The 16,541-nt window shown below is 38.1% G+C and overlaps 1 protein-coding gene across 9 annotated transcripts in view; it reads left to right on the top strand.

Annotated features, from left to right (window-relative positions):
• Positions 1 to 16,541, top strand: part of SYNRG (synergin gamma) — a 75,829-nt gene that overhangs the window by 15,291 nt on the left and 43,997 nt on the right. For 4 of the 9 annotated variants that reach the window (XM_045299911.1, XM_045299912.1, XM_004707363.2 and 1 more), the window contains exons 6-11: positions 5,433 to 5,630; positions 6,966 to 7,199; positions 8,164 to 8,241; positions 10,409 to 10,605; positions 11,416 to 11,667; positions 13,033 to 13,166. In XM_045299911.1, coding sequence (XP_045155846.1) covers positions 5,433 to 5,630; positions 6,966 to 7,199; positions 8,164 to 8,241; positions 10,409 to 10,605; positions 11,416 to 11,667; positions 13,033 to 13,166 — 1,093 coding nt within the window. The remainder of the gene's footprint in view (positions 1 to 5,432; positions 5,631 to 6,965; positions 7,200 to 8,163; positions 8,242 to 10,408; positions 10,606 to 11,415; positions 11,668 to 13,032; positions 13,167 to 16,541) is intronic. The other 5 variants (XM_045299915.1, XM_045299916.1, XM_045299917.1 and 2 more) reach the window with 2 other exon arrangements.

Raw genomic sequence — 16,541 nt, forward strand, 5'->3', positions numbered from 1 at the left:
GGGGGCTTAAGTGGAGAGCAAATGTTTTGAGAATGACGAAAGCAATGAATATACAAATGTGCTTTACACAATTGATGTATGTATGGATTGTGATGAGTCGTATGAGCCCCTAATAAGAAGATTTAAAAAAAGAAAGAAAAGAAAGAAGGGGGTTGGGGAAAATAGAGAGCTAATAACAAAGAGTACAAGAAAGAGGAAAATGCTCTAAAATTAATTGTAATGATTATACAAATTTTAACATGATTGAACTATTGAATTATATGATAATTTTGGATTGTGTTCTGGTAAAACTTTTTTTTAAAAAGGAAGAAAGTAAGGTGTAATGAAATGTGTAAAAACTTGTAGTTAGCCAAAAGAGAATAACATGCTCAGCATTTCTCAAACTAAAATAATGGAAGACAAAATTCAAGCCTTGGATTGCAATACTGAAGGATTCTGTGGACAAAATATTGAATGGTACAGGAAGAATCAAAAGTTGATGGGAGTAATACCGAGCCACTGAACCAAAAAGAATTGGTCAACTTTCAGTCATTTCAGGAGGTAGGAAGAAGTGTAAGGTGGGCTGAAGGTACTGATGAAAAATAAAGCTCCAGATATTGATCGAACACCAAACGAGACGTGTGAACAGCAAACACTAAAAGCCCACACTCCTTTGTGCCAAGAAATTAGAAGGACAGCCACCTGGTCAACCCACTGAAATATATCCATGTTTGTGTCCTTCAACAGAATATGGGTATTACCCAACAGAGACTACCAGAAAGATATTTACCTCTAATTCATTCATTACACAAAGGAATTTGACTATATCATAACAATTTATGGATAACATATAGTTAAGAGGGTTTAAACCAAAGCTAACTAACTCTCTGCCATCGAGTCAATGCCGACTCACAACAACCCTATAGGCCAGGGTAGAACTGTCACTCTTTACAGGAGTAGAAAGCCCCTGCTTTCTCCTATAGAGCAGCTGGTGGTTTCGAACTGCTGTCCTTACAGTTAGCAGCCCAATGAGTTACCACTATTTTACCAGGGCTTCTCAATAAGAGTTTTCCTAAATGTATGTATATATATTTAAGAATATATATCACATAAAATTGTGCCATATATACTCAGGTATAAGCTGAGTTTTTCAGCACATTTTTAATGCAGTTTTTGTGGTAAAATTAGGTGCCTTGGCTGATATTCGGGTCAGCTTATACTCGAGTATATACGGTAATTCTAGCCAAATATAAAGAAACATGGTTTGAGCCTTTGTAGCCTTATTGTTGTAAATAGGCAAGATCCATTGTGCACTTTAAAAGCATCAGAGTAACTCTCTGCACTCCAGTATATCTGCTTTGTACCAAGAAGACTTTTTGTTTAAAACATGATGAGTTAAGGCAATAATTTTGAGTATTTAGTAGGTGCCTTTCATAGAACATTAAGTGCTTCTACTTTTTATTTTTCTGATCCAAAAGAGAAGGAGTACACATAGTGTCCCCATTTTCAAATAAGAACCTTTTTTTCCTTTATAAAGACCACTCCTTATGACATTGGAACATACTGCGATTGATTCAATTACGACTCTGTTTCGAGTATAACTGCTGCCGAGGGGATTCTTAGCTGTAGTCTTTTGGGATAGGTCCTTGTGTAGCACAAATGGTTCACACTCAGCCCTTTGAACCCACATAGCAGTGCCATGAAATAAAAGGCTTGGCAGTCTGATTATAGCCAAAGGGGGACAACAGCGTAATATGAGCAAGGGAAAGAAAGACACCGGAAGGTGCACCAGAGTTCAAGTACATATCATTACATACACAATCCTACAATAACCATACCAAACAGTAATCTATAAGTAGAGAGGTAAACAAGCAAGCTGGAATCGGACAGCATATATCCCTGATATATATAGGTTTGACAGAGGATATTTCTACATACTGAGGGGACTTTTAAAATTTCATGGAAAATTTTCATTATCAGTTTATTGCATTCTCCCACGAAGTTTTTGAAGCCGTGTGTGCTGCAAATATAGTCATGTATGTAGTAGAGCAGAGAGGGGGACAAGTTATGAAAACTCTGCATAACCAAACACCATGAAGGAGTGAGTCACGGGCTTGGGAACTTAGCAGTAGAGTAATGGTGGATTTAGTCTAGATCAGCGTTCTACAGACTTCTTCAGTGAGTAGCAGCTGAGGTCTTAAAAGCTTGCAAGTGACTGTCTAAGATGCAACTTCTAGAACAACGAAAAGTAAATAAAATTAAGACTCTAGAATGAAAAAAAAATCATTTTGTCCAAAGGGCTAGTGGACCATATGAGCCACAGCTTCCCCAACCCTGATTCCAGAAGAATGAGACAGTGCCCAGCTGCCGTAGCTGACTCCTCTTATCAAGGTCATGATAGAAGGGCCAGGAAAGCGGGAAAGAAACATGCAGAACAGAATTCAAATTCCCAAAAAAGAGCGGACTTGATGGGTTGCTCAAGACTGGTGGGATCCCTGAGATGATGGACCTGGAACCACATCCACCCTAGGAGTCAGCTCGCCGCAGTCTGTGAAAGGAACAGTAGTGACCACTAAGAACGTGTTCCTCAGACCAACCAACCAGCTGAGACCAGTAGGGCAGCAAGAAGGAAGACCGTGCACAGCAAACCAAGGAGGAAGTGGGAAAGAGTGCTGCTGGTACATTGAGAGAATCGCAGTCATGAAACAATGTGTATAAGTTATTGATGGGAAAACTAATTTGCTCTTCAAAATTTCAAGTCACACACATACAAGTATAGCCAAAAAGCCCTACAAAGCAGTTCTGTTCAGTAACAAATAAGGTCCCAGGAGCTGAAATTGACTTGATGGCAACAGGGTTGGTTTTTAACCTTTAAGGAAGCATATCAGGCATTTCTTTTAAGGCGCTGTTTGATGGTTCACACAGTTTGATGGTTATACACTGATGGTTATACGCTGTCTGATGGTTATAAGCTGTCTGATGGTTATACGCTGCCTGGTGGTTATACGCTGTTTGACGGTTATACGCTGTCTGTTGGTTCATACTGCCAGTGTATAAGTTTGCAGCTAATTGAAAATGGCTTGCATCACACAGCCCACCGTCCTATAACATTAGGCTTTAATAAATGTTAAAAGTCATTTAAAATATAAGAAGTAACAATAATAATATTAATGATTCTCATGTCTAATATAGTAGAGCAGGTTTATTATCTAAAGTAATCTCATTTAATAATATAAAAACCATGTTACTGCTGTTGGATGCTGTCAACTTGGCTCTGACCCTTGGTGAGCCTGTGTCCACCAGAGTGAAACACTGCCCAGTCCGGTGCCATCGTCACACACATTGTTATGTTTGCGCCCATTGTTACAGCCACTATTTCAATTCCTCTTGCAGACCCTCTGACCAAGCACGTTGTCCTTTTCTAGGGACTAGTCTCATCTGACAACATGCCCAAAGCGTCATCCTCGCTTCTAAGGAGCGTTCTGGCTGTACTTCCTCCTAGACAGATTTGTGCTCTTTCTTCTGGTGGTTCATGGTATTTTCAATATCTTTCACCAATACCATAATTCAAATATATCCATCTTCTCCGAACGTGCATATTCATTACTCACCTTTCACGTGCAAATGAAGCAATTGAAAATACCATGACTTCCTGTCAGGACAGCTTACTTTTTAACATTTTAAAGAAGTCTGATGCTGCAGATTTGCCCAAAGTGGCATTTGATTTCTTGACTACTATTTCCGTAGGCTTTGATTGTGGATCCAAGTAAAATGTAATCGTTTGACAACTTCAATCTTTTCTCCATTTATCATGTTGTCTCTTGGTTAAGCTGTGAAGATTTTTGGTTTTTAACACTGACTTGTCATCCGTACTGAAGACTGTAGTCTTTGATCTTCACCAGTAAATGTTTCATGTCCTCTTCCCTTTCAGCAAGCAAATTCGTGTCCAATGCATCTCACAGTTTGTTGATGGCCTTCCTCCAATCCTGTTGCCTCCTCCTCTTTCATCATGTAGTCCAGCTTCTTGGATTATTTGCTCAGTACAAAGATTGAATTAGTGTGGTGAAAGGATCCAACCCAGACGCACACTTTCCCTGATTTTAAACCATAGTGCTCTTTTTATCCTTTAGTACCAAAGTTCCTTTATACATTGTCCTTGGCCAAAGTTAATTTTCATAAATGGATCATTGAATTGTTTCCTTGAGCACTGTATGGTCTCTCAACTTTTGTGCTTTTCACAAGTAAATATCACGTTGGTAATATGTTTAATGATCTTGTTATATAACTGATTATAGTATAACTTTATTGAAATGTGATTCATGTAAAGTATGTGGATCAAGCATGCTATTCCAAAAAGTACAGATTGTATTGTGCTTTGTTCCTTACCGTCATCATGAAATTTAAACCTTGGGGTATTTATTTCTCCAAAATGTAGTGATTCCAGCAACATATGAATAGGTTTTCTTATATCTGTTTCTGGAGAGAGTATCACCCAGATAAACAAATTTGGGTTTCAAAAATAATCACCACTTTGATGTAAATTATTGCTAGCTTTACCTAGGAAAAAAGAAAAAAAAGTAGTTTGAACCTAATCGAAAAAAGGAAGATGTGTTGAGTTTTAGGGCAGTTTTTCTTTCTTTTTTGGTCGTTTTATTAGGGTCATACAACTCTTATCACAATCCATACACACATCAATTGTGTAAAGCACATTTGTACATTCATTGCCCTCATCATTCTCAAAACATTTGCTCTCCACTTAAGCCCTCGGCATCAGGTCCTCATTTCTTTAGGGCAATTTTTCTTGTTTGTTTTTGAACTGTAAAGGCAGAAAACTGAGGAACAGAGAGGAAGACGGACATAACTGACAGGACAAAGGAGAGCAGAAACAGAAAATAGCTTTATTAGGGGTTAGGGGAGCTCCCGGATGAGGTTCCGTGACCTAGGCCTACAGGTCAGGGAAGTCGTGCTCAGCAGCTGGGGGTGAGGGTTTTTAAAGGGGTGGTGAGGAATGTATGGCAATTAGCATATGGGGTCTGGAAACTGGGAGAATTGCTTGTGGACTCCAGGAGGCTTTCTTTGAACCAGAAACATCAGGTTTCACCGGTTATCTTCTCTGGCTCCGACTGCTGCTGACCTCTGGGACATGTAGGGAAGCACGTGCAGGGCCGAATCTGCTTCAGCGTAGTCCAAACGGCGGCTGCCTAGTTCTGATCCGACCCAACATGAACTAAATGCAAAATAGTTATAAGACACACACACCCCCTTTTAAAAAGACATAAAATTGTACATAGTAGTTATCAAATTGTTTTTGTATGCATTGTGTAATTTCATCTATGGTTCAACTCCACTATTCCGTGTTTCAGTATATTCTTTTGGAATTGTACTACATTTTGATTTCTTTTCCCCGTTGCTTTCCATGTCTGTGTATTTCATTGCCATTTTCCATTTTGCAGATTACCCCACATCATCTCATTCTTCTGTCACTGTCTCCTCATCTACTTTTCTTGACGAAGAAGAATTCAGTGACTTTATGCAGGGGCCTGTTGAAGTTCCCCAATGTGGGCCTTCTTCCACTTTTCAGTCTTTCCACCCCACCACCCCAGGGGGCCAGTTGCATACACAGAAGGCTGGGCCACAGCCTCTCCCTCCAGGTCAGAATCCAGTGTCTCTTGCCTTATCTGGTATTCCTGGGCAAATTCCTTATTTCTCTACTGCTTCAGTCTAACACATTGTACAGAGAGCAGGTAACTCCTAGCATTGTTAATGAAAACATTCTTATGCAAATCTAAGAACATTTACTTCTGTTAAAAGAAATAACGTAGTGACATTGGTAAAGAATTATATGAGTATTTTTGAAAGGAACTAAAATAAAAGTCTAAAACTCTCAATTCTGAGGGCCTCATATTCCAGAAAAGTGATTTTAAACATTTGGTCCACGGTTAAGAACTTTTAAAAATACCTTGGAATTTTAAAGACAACCTGATTTCTTAAGGAGATTGCTCTTTTGTTTGGGAAAATCACAAATATCATTTTTTGAAGAATAATACGCCAAGGAAAACTTCTTTAGAATGTGTTTTGTTTTGATCTGGTTTCGTGACATTTCACTTGGGATCAGAAGTCAATTTGCCCCTGGGCGAGTCTTCCTCAGTTCTATCCTTTAAGCACTGACGTGAGCAGCAAGGCCTGGGGCTTGAACCCATAAGCCGCTCCGCTCTGTGGGAGAGCTATGTGGCGGCGATCTATTTCTGTAAGGATTGGCAGCCTTGTAAGCTCTGTAGGGCGGTTCTACCCTGTCCTGTAGCAAGGACAATGTTTTCTTTTGATTTTGTTGTTTTACGTTTGAGATTCACACACACACACACACACACACACACCTTGAGATAAGGAACCCAGGTGGCATAATGGATGCTGCATTAGGCTGCGAAATGCAAGGTCAGCAATTCCAGCCCACCACTGCTCTGAGGGAGGAAGGGGAGACTTGTGCTCTCCTAAAGATATATAGCCTCAGAAACCCCCGGGGCAGTTCTACTCTGTCCTGGAGGGTTCTGTGAGTCAGCATTGACTGCATGGCTCTGAGCTTGGGCTTGGATCTTGGGGTAGAGGCGAGTGTTAGGAGACGTGTACTTGATTCATACTCAGTCACCTGAGAGTTCTGACAACGTCCCAGAGATAAAGTTCCTGGCCGAGGTCTCCCGTGTAATTAGTAGAAGGGTCTTGACCTTTTGTAGGTCTTCAGATTTCTAAGTTCGTATTCTCCATCACACCTGTCTCCCTACTCCTTCGTAGGATTCTTGTGAATCAATGTAGATAATAGATGTTTATGTTCTCTGAAATCTCTTTGAAGTTCTATATGAATTGTTAGTACTTGAATGATACGCAAGTTTTTAACGTGACAGGACCTCCCCTGTAAGCATATGGGGGTGGAATGGGCAATTGAAAAGAAATAGGCAGTTATATACCAATAATTCTTCGTGCTGTTTGTTTAGGCCCTTCCTTGGAGGAGAAACTCCTAGTATCTTGTGACATGAGCACATCTGGGCAGGAGCAAATTAAACTAAGTACTTCTGAAGGGGGGCACAAAGCCCTTGGCCCAGCTTCCAGTCAGAGCCATCCCAGGTTAACGGCCAGGAGCAGGGGTGCTGTAGATGGACGTGTAAGTGGTGCCACCACAGCAGAAGCAGAAAAGACTTCAGACCAAAACCTGGCCATTGAAGAGAGTGGTGAGCTCATGAAACATTCAGAAAAAAAAAAAAAAAATTGTTTAACCAAACGTTGCTTAAATGCTAACATCTTAAGCATTAATCTTAAAGTGAATGCTGCTTGATTTTGCTAGTTGAAATCTTGCTTAAAGTAAATCTAATGCATCCCTTTCTCTAATTAACCACTAAGATTTTGCTCTGAATTCTTTCAACACACTCTTAATGCCTTTTTAAAAAGTGATCTCAATAACCAATTTTCTTAATCAAAATCATTCCTGTTTTTAAATTCCCTTTCCTCTTATTTTGCAAAAAATCTTTTTCCCCTCCTTTACAATTTCTGTGCTTCCAGAAAGATTGAGAAGTTAAAATCACAGCTGAAAAAGTCACCAATGAGAAGATAGTTTTGCTTTCCCTGAAATAAATCCTATGCACTACTGTCTAAACAATCCAAACATTGTCAATTCTGCTCACAGACAACTATTCAAATCTAGGCAGCCCAGGAGACAAACTGTTAGAAGACATCTTACTGGGCAAGAAATGATTGAATTGTGCTAAAACACAAGCAAAGTCAAAATCCATGTACGTCTTAGGCAGCACTTTTCATATTCAAATTAAAAAATCAACTTTTGTGAAGAAGTAGTATTAAATGGCATATGTAAAGCTTGGGGCAATTAAATTTTTTAGACATGTTTTTAACCTCCCACCTGTCTTTTGTTTCGTTAATTTATATTATACCCAAGATGGCACAGCCTCCTATGATTTGGAATATTGATTTGGTACCCTTTAGCTTTTTTAATATATTCTTGAGGACATAGTTAATATATAAGAGTTATGTAGAGAAGAAATATCGTAGCTGTATTGGTGACTTTTTTTTTTAAGTGTCTCCAGCCAGGGTTCTCCTGTATAAAAAAAAGATACTTGCTGTGATTGCCTGTCTTCCACAGAAGCAGTGCACACAGCAGAGATAACACCTCTTCTCTTGTAGGTGTGGGAGTATTTCCTCCACAGGACCCCATTCAGCAGAGAAGGCCTCCTTGGATTTACAATGAGAGTTTGGTTCCAGGTAAGAGTGTCTTTGCTCAGGATCCCTATTTGAATCATTTTGTTTTAGAGCTTGTAAATATAGTTGCGAGTGTTTCCTATTGTGGTTTAAAAATATACAGAAGGAATTGTAGCTTGTTTTCTTAAAAAAATATTTATGGAGTACAAAAAGTTCTATAAATTCAGTGTTTTCTCAGACTGCATCCTATAGAAAACACTATAAATGTAGTCAAATGTTTTGCTTTGATGTTTTACTGACCATCATATACTTGTATTTAAAGAAACCCTGGGGGCACTGGGGGCTGTTTATGGGAAGGTTAGCAGTTCAAATCTACCAGCTTCTTTGCCAGAAAAAGATGAGGCTTTTTGCTCCCCTAAAGTTCTACTCTGTTCTTTGGATCACCTTGAGTCAGAATCTACTTGATGACAGTAGTATGGACTTTTTTAATACTTTGATTTTTAAAAGCTTCTTTGGACTTGTCCATTAAAAGACATGAAATATTTCATACTTGTTAAATTATGTTAGTGTTTAATTAATTTAATTAGTTGCACTACGGTTTTAATAAATATTTGTTTTCTGAACTGTTATTCATTAGTTCCTATTGCTAAGATACTCTGACATCTTTGTCATGTGATGTTACATAGAGTATAAGACCAGGTGGCATCATTCTGCATTGGAAGGTGATGTTTACTTTTTTTCTTTATGTGATTACTATTTAGCAAAAAGAAAAAACAGTTCACTGAGGTGCACAATTTGTGATATTAATCAATTGAACATAAGGGAGTAGTTTATTTAAACCTAGGTTGATGTGCATAGGCTAATAACTATTATAACAGCATATGCATATTGTAACTTGCTTAATTTTCGTCAATCTCAAAACATTTTCATTAGATCTTCAATTTTCTATGTTGGCATGGACTAATCTTTCTCCTTTATAGTTGATTAAAGTAAACTTAACACAAGATTCCAGGGCTGGATTTCTATGGAAGGAAACCATTTCTTGTTTGTATCATAATCACATAAACAATTGGGACTTCAGTTATACATACATACAATAGTGTTTATTCTAATTGCCCATTACACAATTTCCCCCTTTCCTCCTCTTCTCTTGCCCTTAAACCAAATAGTAACAATTACAAAAATTGAGATCTTGAAGGGGGAACCGATTGCGATGATGGCAACATATGTACAAATATGTTTGGTATGTATGAAATGTTATAAGAGCTGTAAAAGCCCCCAATAAAATAATTTTTTAAAGCAATAAAATACAAACTCTTAATAAGTAGGGAAAAATTGAGATCTTGGTATGCTTTGGAGCTCTTGTCACTTTCTGCTGACTTGTATTTCTTCTAGACATACCTTCTAGCCATATATGTGTGCATACCTACTTTCTTACCAAAATACTTATTTTAATTGCCAGGCTCTTAATTTATAATTCTGAAAAATAAATAAGTAAATTTATAATTCTAGAAGTAAAATTTGTATGTTAAACATTTTTCCTTTGTCTCCCCAATTTCATCCCTAGTAGTTCCTCTAACTAGGGTTGTCAGATTTAGCAAATAAATAAACAAAGTGCCCTGTTAAGTTTGAATTTAAGGCAAACAACAAATAATTGCTGAATATAGGTGGGCCCGTGCAGTGTAGGTGCCCTTTACTTTACATAGCCACCTTCCTCAGTGGTCACTCCTGATATTCAGACATTTGTTGTGCTCCCTCATCTTACCTGAAAGTAGATCTTTCCCTGGAGGTTCTATTTCCATAGCACTCTCCCCAATGGTCTTTTCTCTCAGCCTCTGATCCATTGTGCTAGTGGTACAATTCTAGCTGCTTACTGCTGTTTTCAAGCTGTCCTTATCATTGTTACTTTCAGACTTCTCTTTTAAAGTACACAGTGTCAGCTTATACCGCCTACATCTATTGTCATTACAATCTTCTATGAATTAGAAGACTCTCTCTTACCTTCAGCCCTAAATCTTTATCTCCAGCACCAAATTCTGACCTCTCTTCTAAGCATTAGACTCTAATTTTCTGCTGGATATCTGGCAGTAGTTTGAACCTTGTGATGGCTTTGAATTAGAAATGTTCTAGTAAAGAAGTTTGATTGAAAGTTATTTTTGTATAGCAATGGTAGAAAAGATCAATCCTGTATAATGCATTTACATTTGTAATATGGTCTTTCTTTTAATAGATGCCTATAAGAAAATTTTAGAAACCACAATGACTCCAACTGGAATAGATACTGCTAAACTCTATCCCATTCTGATGTCATCTGGACTTCCCAGGGAAACTCTTGGACAGATATGGGCCTTAGCTAATCGAACGACACCTGGCAAACTTACTAAAGAAGAACTTTACACTGTTCTGGCTATGATAGCAGTAACACAGGTAGACAATGCTTCCCAGAGAGGGTGATGCTACCCACTAGGGGGCGCTAGAACCATCCAAGCGGGCTGCAAAATAGTTATCTCTAACTTTCTCCTGAATTATGGGCTATAGTACAAACGTTTTTATTGCCAGCAGGGGTGCCGAGTTGTTTCTTTGTTTTTGTTTTTCTGAAAGGGGGCAGTAGGCCAAGTAAATTTGGGAACCTATGAGTTAGATTGAGTAACTTTTCAATGTAAATTGAAAGACTATAGATTTCTTTTTTTTATTATAGCATTGTAGAATTCTTTACATTGAAACTCAGATCAACTTCAGGATACAGTACTGCTTGTATGATGTCCATACTAGCAAGGTTTCTTTTGTGTAAAGGCTGTGGAGTATGTTGACATTTTCTGGATGTTAGTAAAGTTAGCTGTGTCCCTTCAGAACTGGAGAACCAGTCTGGAGTGGGCAAAATTACTCCTTTTGACACCCTTGTTTTAAATTCCTTAGAACTCGATATGTATTCACAGTTTCCTCAGTTTTCCCATATTACAAAATTACTTTGAATGGTTTGAGTATGGTGAATTAACCAAAATTGCCAAAGAGGAAAATGTCAGAACTGATAAGGTGATGGCAATTTCTTTGCTAAGTATTACGTTTTACATTCAGTGTTCGTTTGAGGGATGGGCATGTGAACTTGTTAAGTTTGGGGAGAGAGTAGAAACATACTGGGACTCCAGGTTTAACATTTAGATCTCTGTGTTCCGGGGTTTGATTGTCTGTGGTTGGCAGTCACCCAGAATGTTTTCATTTCTCTCCTGTTCTTTGTAGAGAGGAGTTCCCACCATGAGTCCAGACACTATAAGCCAGTTTCCTTCGGCTCCTATTCCAACTTTAAGTGGCTTTCCTATGACTCTTACGGCCCCAGTGAGCCAGCCCACAACAGTGATGCCTTCGGGCCCTGCAGCCTCCATCCCTCTCAACCTGGGACAGCCAGTCATGGGCATTAACCTTGTTGGACCAATGGGTGGAGCTGCAGCCCAGCCTTCCGGTGGCTTCTTGCCAGCTTACCCAGCAAATCAGGTAAATGGAGAAGCTAGCTTTGCTAATTCCAAGTAATTCCTGAAAGTGAATCTGGACGTTTTCTCCAGGCCTACGTACAGAATATTGCTGGATTCTGATGGACACTTGAGATGAAAAAGTTTAATTTTATATTATTTTTAAAACATAAAGCTACTTCTTAAACCTTAAATTATTTGAATTTTAGCTAAAGATTTATAGTTTTAGCTAAAGATTTATAGTTTATAGTTCTTTCTAGTGAAGACATCTTAACCTTTAACTTCAACCTAATAAAATAAATGTTTGACTCTGCATTTTGAGGAAACTGCTAAACCTAAAGTTAAACTGCTGGTTTACTTTTCACTCCTCAGATTAGCAAAACTTGTTACACTGGGAGCCTTTATGACAGATTTATTTATGCAACCTTCTTGGAAGGTGGATTTGGCAATAGCTATCAAAATTTAAATGTCTTTGTCTTTTGGCCTAGCAGTCGCATTCTTAGGTATCTACTAGTAATTCAAATTAGCAGAGACAGGCAAGGAGATTTGTTGTAGCATTGCTTGTGAGAGTGAAATATTAGAAACAACTAAAAGTCGATCAGGAAAAAGATTAGATCAGTTGTGGTTCATACATACAGTGGTAAGCTATTGAGAGAGAGCCACACGTGCTGCATGGAAAGACGCCCATATTACATGACTGTGTTGGGTTTTTGTTTGTTTGTTTGTTTGTTTGTTTTTTCAAAATCATTTTATTTGGGGCTTTTTACAGCTCATATAACATTCCATACATCAAATTGTATCAAGCATGGTTGTACATATGTTGCCATCATCATTTTCTAAGCATTTACTTTCTATTTGAGCCCTTGGTATCAGCTCCTCTTTTTACTCTCCCTCCACCACTCCCACCCTCGTGGCCCTTTGATAAATTATAAATTATTATTGTTTTCATATCTTTCACTGACCACTGTCCCCCAACTATGTTGTTTTAAAGTGTAGAACAATATACTCATACGCTCAGGTTTCTTTACAACAAACTTGGTAATACAAAATGATCCGATTTCAGGATCAGTGGGTTTAGTCTTTTTGTTTAGTTTTTTGTTTGTTTCTTTATTTTTACAGTCTGGTTTGCCCAGTAACCCAATAAATGCAATTCAGCTATTTTTAAATTGCAAAGATTCATTCTTTAAACCAGAATTTACCATTTGTACCAGAGAGTACCTAAAAGATTTTTTCCCTTAAGGACTTACATCGATTGTATGTCTGAAGACTGTTCTTCTGAAATTAGGGAGCTGTAGCTAAGTTGGGGAATTTAGGGTGCGGTTCATGTGATTGACAGTGGGGTTTGTCGTAATCGGATGCTTTTCTGTTGAAATGTCCTCTCTCAACTTAGATGGTCAAGCCCGAAGAAGACGACTTCCAAGATTTTCAAGATGCTTCCAAGCCAGGGTCTCTTGATGACTCCTTCCGTGATTTCCAAGAGTTGTCTGCTTCTTCCCAAGCAAGCCGTCCCCAGCCGGGAAACAGGTAGGACAGAGTTGAACACATTAAACAGCGTCTTTAATAATAAAAAATAACAGCATCTACAATAAGAAGTAACTATGATTAAGAAAACTATTACTCCCTACTCTAATATTTTCCTGCCTGTATTCATATTTTTACTCTCCTAACTTCTCTCCCCTTTGTTTATCTTAAATGTCAGCTCCTGCAATTTCAACTCTATACACACCTGCATGCCAATTTTTATTTCTTTTGCCACTGCTAAATCTGATTTGTTATAGCTGAGTACATTATGTTGCTATGATGACTTCATGTCCTTATATAAGGCCCAGAGAGTTGACTGTGGACAAACTCTGTAGGCAAGGCACATATAATTTGATATTGTAGTGTAATAATGCAGTGTTGACTTCCCACAGAAATCATAATTGAGTAATCTAAAAACAGTTCTTTAGTCATGTCTTTCTTGTATAAGATGAGAGCAATAGCTTTTAGGTCTTCAAATTTCTGTTCGTTCGAATACGCTAACACATAAACAGAACTTTAATGTTTCATATACTATTTTAATTATAGGTACAGTAGCTGATTCAGTATGTTGTCAATATCTCTCCATCTCACTTTTTAATAAATTAGTGAGCTATTTTGTCCACAGAGTATAGTACACTCAACTTTGAGTGTGCAATATCAGTTTTTTTGGTTTCATATTTTAAATTCCTTGATTTAAAACTTGGAATTTATTTCTGGCAAGATACATGTGCGGCTTTTATGTTTCTGTTTGTGTACGACCATTCATATCTTACATTTTAGCGAGTTGACCATCTTTTAAATTTTTAATTATTTATTTATTTTTAGGTCGTGTTATTAGGGGCTCATACAACTCTTTTCACAATCCATACATATATCATTTGTGTCCAGCACATTTGTACATATGTTGCCATCATCATTCTCACCATCTTTTTAATTAACGCCTTCTGCATTCAGTTTCATTGACATACAGTTCACATAGTACACAATTCAGCAGTAACCGTGTTTAAAAGAGTTGTGCAATCAATTTTAGAACATTTTCTTCTTTATTGTGCTCACTATTCCCCATTTTCCCCAGTCTCCCCTGCCACAACCCCAAGAGACTATTAGTCCACGTATTGTTGTTTTAGATTTATCTATCCTGGGTTTCATATAAAGAAAAACAGATAAACACTTATTTTTTTATCCCAGTTTTACAAAATAGCTGGGAGAGGCAAGGACTTAAGGGACAATTAGGGTGGTAGAAAAATTAGAAAATTGGGACAATTAATGCACAAATGTGCTCTACACAATTGATGTATATATGGATTGTGATAAGAGTAGTATGAGCACCTATAAAACGATTAAAAATTTTTTTTATTAAAAAATAGTTTATTAACAGCAACAGATGTACAAATGTGCTTGACACATTGGATGTATATATGGATTACGATAAGAGTTGTATGAGCCCCCCAATAAAATGATTTTAAAAAAAAAGAAAAATTAGAAAATTGATAGTGGTCATAGTTGAAAAAACATAATGAATATAAGTGCCATTAAATTACACATTTAAAATGTAAAAGTCACTAATGTTTTGAGATATATGAATATATATATAAAATAAGTTTTTAAAAAAGAAGTTAAATACTAATACATGTTACAATATGGATGAACTTCAAAAACAAGACAAAGAAGTCACAAAAGATCACATGATTTCATGTATATAACATGTTCAGAATAGACAAGTCAGTAGAGACAGAAAACAGTGTGGGAGGCTGGGTTGACTAAAGAAACAAAACTAGTTACACTCATGTATGTGTAAGAAAGCTCTTATATCAAGAAGCTGTATATATCAGGAAAACATCCCAGCCCAGTCCAACTCAAGTCCCTATACTAGTCCCTCAGTCCTTCTTCATACTCACACAGTCACAAGCAATGATGCAGAATGCAAGAAGATCACAGGCAGGTGGGTGCAAAGTCTTGTGGATCCAGTGGCGGTGGATTCATCTCCAGGGCTCTGTCCCCCATCTGGGTCAACCAGCAAGAAGGTGAAGGTGGGGGGGTGGGGCGGGAGGAAAGTTCCCAGGACCCTCCTTATAAGAAGGTCATGCCTACAAGGAGGCACCATCAAGCTGTGACCTGATTGACAGGCCAGACTCCACCTCTACACTTTTATGTCTTCATTGTAAAAGGATGACATGAAACTGTGCAGCTACCACAATGGATTAGTGATTCCGTAAGGGAGGAAGAGGAGAAGGGGAGAATGGAAAATGATGGATAATAGGCCTGAAGTTTCTTTTTGGTGTGATTATACTAAAATTGATGGTCGCACATATTCTCTTAATTTTAAGAATACATACATTAAACACATGTGAGGGACATGTAGAAGAAACCAGAGCCCTGCTGGCACATTTGGCTGTTAACTTAAAGGTCAGTGGCTCAAACTCATTAGCTACTCCACAGGAAAAAGATGTAGCAAGCAGCTTCCATAGACTGGAAAACCCCATTTCTGTTCCATCCTATAGGGTCACTATGACTTGAAATCAATTGCACATCAGTGAGATAGAAGAAACATGAATGTGGCTATAAAGAAATGGAATTCCCAAGATCTCTACACCAGGCTAACCTTGAAAAACATAATGATATATCTACCTAAGATCTCTTTCTTTCAACAAAACTTATATATTCTATTGCCAACTAGACATCTCTATCTGAATGCCCCAAAGCATCTCAAATTCACTGCATAAAATTAAACTCAATATATTTCTACCTAAAGCAAAAGAAAGTGTTTATTTTTCCTACCTTGTGGTTCCTACCACAACCATTTACCAAATCTTAAACATGGGTTTTATCTTTGGCTCTCTCCTCTCTTCTTGGCCAATATCAACTTTTATTGGCTCTATCTTCTTCCTGTGTGTTTTGCTGCCTCCTTCCACTTGCCCCACAACTTATATCCAGTTGTGCCAAAAATGACTCCACATTGACCACACTCTTTCAAACTTCTGGCCCTTGGACATTCTGTTTTCCTACATGTGAAATACACTTAACTGTTCTCTCTATGATTACTTCCAGTTCTTTTTCAAAAATTGATTGTCTTAACCTTTCCTCCATCAATCCCCATCTCTAATATGGGTTAAGGGCCCCTCCTCCCTCTCCTGGGCCAGTCAGTTCCAAGTCACAGCGACCACATATGTGCACCAGGAGGTTTTCAGTGACTGCTTTTTCAGATGCCAGACCTTTCCTTCTGGGATTACTCAAAACTCCAATCTCTTGGTTAGCACGTAGGACCTAATGAATAGCTGGACCCTAGTTATGTTGTGGGGACCTGGCCATGTTGTGGGGTACAAATTTTGCTTCTAACTGCAAGGTCAGCAGTCTAAAACCATTAGCCATTTGGGGGCG

This window comes from Echinops telfairi, unplaced genomic scaffold, assembly GCF_000313985.2.
Source record: "Echinops telfairi isolate 266 unplaced genomic scaffold, ASM31398v2 ScPeMD7_7458;HRSCAF=8496, whole genome shotgun sequence".
NCBI classification, from domain to species: Eukaryota; Metazoa; Chordata; class Mammalia; order Afrosoricida; family Tenrecidae; genus Echinops; species Echinops telfairi.